This window comes from Echiichthys vipera, assembly GCF_963691815.1.
Source record: "Echiichthys vipera genome assembly, chromosome: 19".
NCBI classification, from domain to species: domain Eukaryota; kingdom Metazoa; phylum Chordata; class Actinopteri; order Perciformes; family Trachinidae; genus Echiichthys; species Echiichthys vipera.
Genome location: NC_139844.1, coordinates 7,314,855 through 7,324,926, shown reverse-complemented (window position 1 = coordinate 7,324,926; position 10,072 = coordinate 7,314,855). Strand labels below are relative to the sequence as shown.

The 10,072-nt window shown below is 40.2% G+C and overlaps 1 protein-coding gene across 1 annotated transcript; it reads left to right on the top strand.

Annotated features, from left to right (window-relative positions):
- Positions 1 to 415: 415 nt before the first annotated feature.
- ipcef1 (interaction protein for cytohesin exchange factors 1) lies at positions 416 to 9,205 on the top strand (the record flags this gene model as incomplete). Its single annotated transcript, XM_083934540.1, has 9 exons — positions 416 to 574; positions 3,315 to 3,388; positions 4,162 to 4,233; positions 4,438 to 4,493; positions 5,457 to 5,551; positions 5,635 to 5,785; positions 6,764 to 6,856; positions 8,179 to 8,372; positions 9,059 to 9,205. 9 exons carry the CDS (start codon positions 416 to 418, stop codon positions 9,203 to 9,205), a joined length of 1,041 nt encoding a protein of 346 aa, XP_083790666.1.
- Positions 9,206 to 10,072: the final 867 nt, after the last annotated feature.

Below are 10,072 nucleotides of genomic sequence, written 5' to 3'. Positions count from 1 at the left end.
AAAAATGTTTTAAATATTAATACAGACTAAATATATATTTTTTATGGAAAAGCAATACTTTCCTTCTGTACCCCTTAAAACGCCCCGTGGGTGTATTTTTATTTTTTATTTTTTTATTGAAGACTCTACATATTCAAAATTGAAGTAAACTAAAAAACGAGAGGATTCTCAGGCACGTTCTGGAGTTCTAAGGAACGTCTTTTTTCTGTGATTTCAAAGGGGATTTATTCATGTTTATTAGCAATGGACATCGAATATGATCGTATCGTGTGTGTGTGCTTAAATCTAACAGAGTTATGACTCTAAGAAGAAAGAGTGGGATTTTTGACAGAAGGGTTTTAAAGTACCTCACTCGCCTCTGTTATGACTTGTAACCCGCCTCCTTCTCTCGTCCCCTCTCGGCTCGGCTGCAGCCATGAGTCGGCGGCAGGTCTCGGTCAAAGACCTGGGGGTGGTGGACTGTCAGGGCTGGCTTCTCCGCAGGAAGGAGGGCCGTAGCTTCCTGGGAAGCAAATGGAAGAGATACTGGTTTGTCCTGAAGAGGAGTTTCCTGTACTGGTACACCAGCAAGATGGTGAGTCACAGCAGGACACTGTCCAAACGGAAACGATTCCTCAAGCACAACTTTATGATTGAAACATAAATGTATCAATAATTATAAATATATATCATTATTTCTATGTTACATATAAGCTGATATATCGTTATCCCACACAGATATCCTCTGGGTTATATAGATGTATGACATACATTCAAATTTATATACTTTATATTAAAAATAATATCACAATTATTATGATTGCTATATATGTTTACTTATTATGATTATTCTCATTATTATTATATTCTCATATGTTGTTATTATTTATTATGTAAATATTATTATTTACATTTATATAATAAAAACATATATTGGTGGGCTTTGGGATGGATATGATAACATATACAGTGTGTCTACAATATAAGAATATGTTACATGAAAATATCTTTACAATTAAGTTTTGGGGTATTACCCAGATCACATATGCCAACAATATAAAATGATGTGTTTTTTTTTACATATATGTTGATATATGTTATATATGCAAATTCCATATATGTACATACTTTTTTAACATTTACTTTTGGTATTTTAAGTAAAGTTTAATACTTTTCTACTTTCACTTAAGTTTAATTTTGAATGCAGGAGTAACATTTAATGTCCAGGTGTCCACATACTGGTCTCTAGATGTTTCATATACTGTACATTACACTATATAATAATTATAAACTTTATTTATTATTATGCTGCTTAAAAATGCTTGATAAATGCTTAACAATAGGTGAAAGCATATATAGCACAGATCACACATATATATATATTTAAACCGGGGAATATATTGAGGAGCAACCTCATTTGCAACACATTTTTGGACAGGACAAAACAGAAAACATTTGAAAAACACATGAGCAAAACTGAGATATCAGAAAAGTAAAGTGACAGAATAATAAAAACAGAGAAATCAAGTTAAAGACAGGAGCAGTTAGACGTCAAATAAGATGCAGTTATGGATTTTAATAGTCCTAATGAGAAGTGTGTGGTAAGTTTCAGGTGGTTTTGCAGAGTGTTCGAGGTCGCTGTTTTAGAGACCTTGGCCTGTGTGGACCCTGTTTTAGAGACCTTGGCCTGTGTGGACCCTGTTTTAGAGACCTTGGCCTGTGTGGACCCTGTTTTAGTGACCTTGGCCTATGTGGACCCTGTTTTAGAGACCTTGGCCTGTGTGGACCCTGTTTTAGTGACCTTGGCCTATGTGGATCCTGTTTTAGAGACCTTGGCCTGTCAGGACCCTGTTTTAGAGACCTTGGCCTATGTGGACCCTGTTTTAGAGACCTTGGCCTGTGTGGACCCTGTTTTAGAGACCTTGGCCTGTGTGGACCCTGTTTTAGTGACCTTGGCCTATGTGGACCCTGTTTTAGAGACCTTGGCCTATGTGGACCCTGTTTTAGAGACCTTGGTCTATGTGGACCCTGTTTTAGAGACCTTGGCCTGTGTGGACCCTGTTTTAGAGACCTTGGCCTGTGTGGACCCTGTTTTAGAGACCTTGGCCTATGTGGACCCTGTTTTAGAGACCTTGGCCTGTCAGGACCCTGTGTTAGAGACCTTGGCCTGTGTGGACCCTGTTTTTGTGACCTTGGCCTATGTGGACCCTGTTTTAGAGACCTTGGCCTATGTGGACCCTGTTTTAGAGACCTTGGCCTGTCAGGACCCTGTGTTAGAGACCTTGGCCTGTGTGGACCCTGTTTTAGTGACCTTGGCCTGTCAGGACCCTGTTTTAGAGACCTTGGCCTATGTGGACCCTGTTTTTGTGACCTTGGCCTATGTGGACCCTGTGTTAGAGACCTTGGCCTGTGTGGACCCTGTTTTAGAGACCTTGGCCTATGTGGACCCTGTTTTAGAGACCTTGGCCTGTGTGGACCCTGTTTTAGAGACCTTGGCCTGTGTGGACCCTGTTTTAGAGACCTTGGCCTATGTGGATCCTGTTTTAGAGACCTTGGCCTGTGTGGACCCTGTTTTAGAGACCTTGGCCTGTGTGGACCCTGTTTTAGAGACCTTGGCCTATGTGGACCCTGTTTTAGAGACCTTGGCCTGTGTGGACCCTGTTTTAGAGACCATGGCCTATGTGGACCCTGTTTTAGAGACCTTGTGATGAGAGAAGTTCAGAGGGGGATTGTAATGTCTAAGGCATGTTTTGTTTGGTCTAAAGATGTCACCCAACCAAGGCGTAGCTCGTTGTATCTATTACCTTGTGACCCCGTCTGTCTGGATGGGGGGGTCTCCTCCTCTAAAAGGCTGAGCACCAGTGGGCAGGGGGTCATTCCTGCTAAACTCTGAGCTTTGTGAGGAAGCAGGGGTGAACGTATTTTTGTCTGTAGAAGAAAATACTTTGTCAAAATAAACCATGGAGAAAAAGCTGATCCTGTTTGTTGATCTTTATTGAAGAAATCCATTTCCACAACAGTATCATGCCTGTCAGAAAGCGATTAGAAAGTCCATTCACCTTTTGAGTACAAGTCACAGTGATTAGTGATGTAGCTGTCGCCTGTCATAGATCTCAGGGCTGAATGATAAACGGTGTCAAGTGGGTGTGAGGTGTAGCTGATGCATGTACTGTATAAAATGTCTCCATTATCTCAAACTGATATAAAAGTTGTCTTAATACCTTTCTTCTTGCAACAAAGAAAAGTGTTTTTCAGGTTGAAAAACAGATTTGATGGAATTGAAGTTGCAGCAAAAAAATAAACTTGTGTCAACATGTTATTTCTCTCCTCTGCAGGCGGAGAAAGCAGAAGGATTCATCCACCTGTGGGGCTTCACCATCCAACAGGCCAAACAGTGCAGGAGGAAACAGTACGACGGGGTTCTTTGTTCTCTGAGCAGCATTTAGTGAAAAAACAACCACAGGAACCAGCCACAGTCGTATCAGCTGTGTGTGGTGAAACTGTCTGCAGCCGTCGACGTGAGAAAGCTTTATCATACACAGTCAGAGCACTGCAAAGCTTTTTTAATTCTCTTATCAGCGTGAACTTTACCGTTTAAAAGTTAGGAATCAGCTGTTCTACTGATGTGTTTCTAATAACCATTTAACCAGAGATAACAAATGTTTTAGTTAAAGACCAATTCAAGGATTCAAACTTACATTTAGCGCATGGCCCACAGTGTTGCATCATGGGAAAATACTTAGACAGGCTACAACTAACTTACTATTATTTTCATCACTGACTGACCTGTGGATTATTTTCTCAATTCAATTGTTTGGTCTGAAAATATCAGAAGATTCTCTTAAAATGTCTTTTTATGTCCAAAAGTGTTCAGTTTAATACGAAATAAAACAAAGAAAACGGGCAGATTTTGTACCTGAGAGGCTGAAAACAGCATTTTTTGTTTAGTTTAGTTTTTTTATTTCGAACATGTGTTGAAAAAGAAAAGAAATAAAACAGAATAGAAATATTTTAAATAAACTTTTGGGGGGTTTTTTTGCGAATGAATGAACCAAACAAAGTAAATTAACCGACAAAATATGGATAAATAAACCAACGTGCATGAAAAATGACACGTTTAAAATGAAACTTTTGAATTCTGTCTCTTTATGTGATTATTAACGGCTCAGTGTTGTGTTTCAGTGCCTTGACAGCCAGTCATCCTCTGGTTGTGACTGTTTTCATTGCTGCAGAGAGCTTCAAGGACATGAACAAGTGAGCGTTTGATTTCATCTTCATAAGTAATCAGAACATCCAGATACAGAGATTAACAGATATGATTCGCTGATCACGGAGCAGTTCCTCTTATCATTTCTCACTTCTTCTGCTTCTTGTTTTGAAGATGACGAGTCACTGCTGTTGTTATTATTATTATCATCATCATCATGTTGAATAAAGGCTTTAAATGTCCGTCTGCAGGTGGATCAGTAAACTGTCAGAAGCAGCCGGGCCGTGTGAACTCATCAACGCTGAGGGTCAGGCAGAAAATAATCATTAATACACCAACGTTCAAAGGTTTATAATCTGCTGCCACTAAACTTGTTCTGTGTCCAGATGTCTGAGGTGTCGACTCTGTGCGTCTGAACGGCCTCTGGCCTCTTCACTGTGCTGCACATGGAGAAAGTAGAATGAAACGAAGTGTCTTAGCAGTCAATATATGCTTATAAATATTTAAAACGTCGTTTCAATAATATTTCAGTTCATGTTGTTCACCATCTTCAATGTCATGTCGCCTTACAGACCAAACAACATGTGCAGCTGCCATTTTGACGAGTTATTTTGAATTTAGGGCAGGGTCTTTGCCATCCTAACTTTTAAAATCACGGAATTCGGACAATTTTGTCATTTATTTACTATATTTATTTACTGGTTTATTTCAGGGACATTGCACACTTCATTCACTACTCATCATCGATCATGTTTGCCACCATAATTATTATCATTGTCATATTCTATAACCTTAGCTGTGCTGGTTTCTACTGTTCTACTGTATTAACTGCCATAACATATAAGTTACATTCACATTACTATAGATATTATTATAGTTACTGTTACTTTTGGTCACAGGGAACTGCAGTGTGAACGTGGCCTAAGAGACAGACAGGCAGGACACGACTGTTCAAATATAGACAACAGATTGGACACAGGAGTATGTCAGAGAGAAAAACAATAGACTGGGCATCGAGTGTACAATTTGAAAAAAGAAAAAAAAAATCAAATAAAAGAGGAAAATTTCTAAACTAAAGTTTTTATGCATGAAATTTTGTGTCTAAACTGGTTGTTTTGTGTGTGTATATTGTGTTTTTAATGTCTATTTTCTGTATTCTTGTGGTAAAATTGAAGGCAAATTTTCACATTGTGGACAATAAAGTTTTTTCGTATTCGTATTCATTTGTGTCTTATCTCCATTTATTTCCTTTCTCCCCGTTTGTGTGCAGAATGCTACAGCGAGGGCAGCGATCAGGACAGTGACGAGTGTTCCTCCACTTCCTGTTCTCTGAACTCTGAACAGGAGACGGCTGAATCTCAAAATGTGAGTTGATAAAGTGTGAAGAAATATTTATTCATATCCACCTCTCAGGCTGTAAATATTAAAAACAATGCCGTCCTGTTCAGGCTCTCTGTGATTCATCGCCCTGCACCTCGACACCACAGACCACTGAAAACAGAAGAAGAAGAACCTCAGAGGGCAGTGAACGCCTGTCCCGGTTGGACGTCCCAGAGCCTGATGGAGCTGCTGGAGGAGCTCTGCTGCACGCTATCCACGGTAATCACCTGGCTGGGACCATAGCTGGTTACTGTAACCAACATCTGGCTTTTGTCTTCAGTGGGAAACTTTATTCAGGGGTATTTATCGGCTCCCATCGGCAGTGATGGAAACATGACATCCGGGTGTTCTAATTTTTCCCCCTTTTCAGGTGCATGATGCACGTCGGTAACTTCTGCAAACCAGGTTTTGACCAGAAAGACACATTGCCTAGTTGGAGGTCCAAAATTTCCGACTTCCCATTCCACTCGAACACAACATTTCTCTCAGTGCATGTGTCGGGGGAGCATCAGAGTTCAGGCAGGGGGGAGAGGGTGGGACTTTGGAGGGATTCGTGTGAGACATGCAAGTCGTGACGTAACGTCCTTTCAAAATACGATTGCTGGGCCCAAGCGAGTTGTATTTCTACAACACCGCAGTGCTGTGTTCAGTGTCTCACTAGAGAAAGAAGCGATTGGAAAGGTTCACAGGATCGGATGGAGCGTTTGGACCAGGAAATTGTATTTTGAAAGGGTGTTAACGTCAGACTTAACAGCCCCATAGATCTGCTGCAGGGGTGACATATTTTTGTAGTCCGACCTGGAAGTTAGCATCGCCCCGGTCCCCTCAAGAAAAAGTTAATGGGATTTTGGATTATTGCAGGAAATAAGATCTCTGGAGAACAAAACATTATGTTGCTTTACTTTTATGATTTTTGTAAATGGTCCAGAAGTGAAAATCTAACGTACTTTATAAACAAATCTAACTGATTTCTCTTTTACAGCATGATGACGTTTGTTGTCACGAACGGTAACTGTGAAACACTGAGAACTGGGACCCAAATGCAGACAGGAAACACAGAGTCAGGTTTAAGAGCTTTAATAAGTGAAATACTATATACAAAGTGCACGGTGCACAAGGGGAAAAGGAGTGGGGGCTAATGAGTGGTATAGTGCTCTCCTGACTGTGTCCAGTGTCTGTGAATGTTTTCAATTCCAGATGGGGTGTCTCTCCATGTGGTAATGGTCCTCCAGGTTGTAAACAATTGCAAGATCGCCACAGGGAGAGCACAAGCGGGTGGTAGGCAGGCAGGTAGACAGGATAACGGGTGACTGAAGCAAAAAGCACAGGAGCAATTACACACAGGTACATGGAGAAGTGTAGAAAAAACTGAATACATGAGAAACCAGGGTTCACAACATGCTACTGCTCTGCTGATGAAACGATCTGGCAACGAATGAGTCTCAGGTCCGTCTTAATATACTGGAAGAGAGGTGATCAGTGAAGATTGATTCCACCTGGAACTGCTTGCCCGACACATACAGGGAAACACAGACAGAGGGAGACAAAACACAGGAACATAAAGGAAAGAGAAGGGCTGCCAGGATGGAATCCTGACAGTTTGTAGTCTCATTTAGCCGCTTGTTAGCAAACCGCCTTTTTTAAAAGACACATACAAGCTTCAAAAATAATAAGCGGCGTAAAGACTGACGTATTTTATAAAACGTTTCAATCATCTCACCAAAAATCCTATTAACTTTGAGACGAGGGAACAAAAAATGCCAACTCACTTAAGGTTTTAGGACTCATTCCTGCAGGAATATTGTCTATTAGGTCTTTAAGACGTGACGCAACACTTTTTCAAAATACTATTTTGCAGGTCCAAGCCAGTCGCGTTGTGGTGTATTCCCAATTGTTGGAAATGGCTGCATTGTCGTTTAACCTCTTTCCTATCTTTGAAAAGGTGTCTCACTGAAGAAAGAAGTGATTATTCTTCTTCACAGGTAGTTGTTTTTACTGTTCGATGGAGCGTTTGAAACATAGACTGTATAAAAAATGGAGGTAGTCTCTCTGTCGAGGTCCGTCCTCTCAACTTGATCCAATCGTACTCTCCTACGGGAGTCACCATCTTGTCAGACTTTGACTCCTCCTCATTTCCTCTTACCAAAAAAGGGCATGTATGTGACATTGTGGGGAGGGAGTACGTCCATCTGGCTGACGTTTACCTCCGAGGAGAAGTGAGGGCCAGAGGCAGCTGTCACTCAAGAGGCCACGCCCCTAATTATTCATAAACTTTAACCTCCAATAAAATAAAAATTAGCCTGGTACAAAAAAAATTCACCCCCTCATGGAGATATGATCTAAATATATAGACTAGAATGTTTTTTTTGTCCCAGACATTAAACAGGTTTAATTATGCTGCGAAAACGGCCTCTTTAACATGGGGGTCAATGAGAAACTGCTCTTTTATGAAACCTGCGACTAGTGGCACTTCCTGATTGGATCAACCAGGAAGTCTCTGTGGTGGGGGCTTGGTTAGGACCTGGAAATCGCATTTTGAAAGGGTGTTATGTGTGAAATGATAAATCTGAGGAGTGGTCCTTTAAGTTAGCAACCTCTTTCTCTCTCTTCAGAGAAGCCACCTGATGAAATGGAGCACCTCTACAACCACTTGAAGGCCGCCAGCTTGTCTCCGATTGGTCGGTCCAGTCAGAGGGACTTCAGAGCATCGTTCATCCGACGATGTCACAACGACAAAATCAACGAGAAGCTTCACCTGCTCCGGATCCTCAGAAGCACTCTGAAGGTTCGGAGACGAGAGGAGGACGTTTGTACAGCTCTTACTTTAGTCAAATTATCACCACTACAGTCTTTAAAATACTGCATTAATATCAGCTAAATGTTCTTTAAGTGTCAAAAGTAAAAGTTTTTATCACTAATGAATGCAAGAATATTTTAATGTGATGGTTCATCACGTGGCGACAATTTTGTTCGTACACTGTTACTATACTGTAGTACGGCATCATTTCATGTAAACATATCGTGTATTTCAATACGTTAATTTTGAGGTTTTGACATTTTAAACGCACAGAACAAATAAAAACACATTTATTTGCTTACTCGCAAATATCCTTTAGCAGAATGAAGTAAACATAGATGTATAAGAAGTAATATTCAAATAATTACAGTAAAATTAAATTAAACATATAATGTTTTAATGTTTTATTTATATTTATATTTAAATACCTATTTCTCACTCTACTTTTCCATATATATTGTAATATATATATTTTCACATATTTTATTTAAATACATATTACTTACTCTACTATATTTCATTAAATACATTTGCTATATATTGCTTTAGAGTATACATATATTAACATAGTTCTATTTTATTTTTTACTTATAATGTCTCTATATTTTTCTACTGTTCAAAGGAGCAAATATATATAAAACCCATTGGATCAATAAGTAAGTCTGATTCTGAACGTGTGTCCGTCTGTCCTTCAGGCCAAAGAGTTGGAGCTGCTGGCAGTGGATCAGGTCCTGACCGACCCGACTCTGGTGGCGTCCACATACAGGAAGTGGAGGCTCTCCAATTTCCTTCTGCTGCAGGAGATCGCTCAACACAACCAAGCAGCAGGGGGCGCCAAATAACTCAGACCTGATGAAGACAGCAGGGGGCGCTAAATAACTGAGACCTGATTGGCGGCTGTGGATCGGTATGAGAGTGGGTCGTTCTCAATTTGAGAGTTCGGTGGTTCGATCCCCATCTCTCCCGGTCCACATGTCGAAGTGTCCTTGGGAAAGAAACTGAACCCCAAATTGCTCCCCATGCTAGGCATGGGTGTGTTAATGTGGTGTGAATGGTTAGATCAGATTAGATGGTATGTTGATGTCCACTGCCATCAGTGTGAATGGGTGAATGTGATAAGTAGTGTGAAAGCGTGTACAAGTCTATTACCATGAAGGCAGCAGGGGGCGCCAAATAACTCCGACCTGATGAAGACAGCGGGGGGCGCTGCAGAGCTGGGACCTGATAAATGAACATGAACCCTGTTTATATTTGACTTTAATGTGATTTCCATCCAGATGGCAGTGGTGGAAAACTTCAATCCTCCCTCAACATCATCGATCTCTCTTAAGGTCATACCTCACAAACAGACAACAGTTCATCAACAACTGCACCTCGTCCCCTGCTTCTCTGTCCCAAGGCGTCCCCCAGAGTTCGGTACTTGGTCCTCTCCTGTTCCTCCAGTACATGCTGCTTTTAATGTGTGATTTTAACCTATGCTTTTTACTGTTGTTTTTATTTTATTTTATTTCTTTATATGTATAATTGTGTATAATGTAAGTGTCTTTGAGTGCTATATAAATAAAATCTATTATTATTATTAATAACTGCATTTAAGTACAATGTTGACGTACTTTAGTTTTCTCCATTTCTTTCTACTTTTTACTATCCAATAAATTTGGAGGTAATACTTTTTACTGTGCTATATTTATTTTAAAGATTTAGTTATC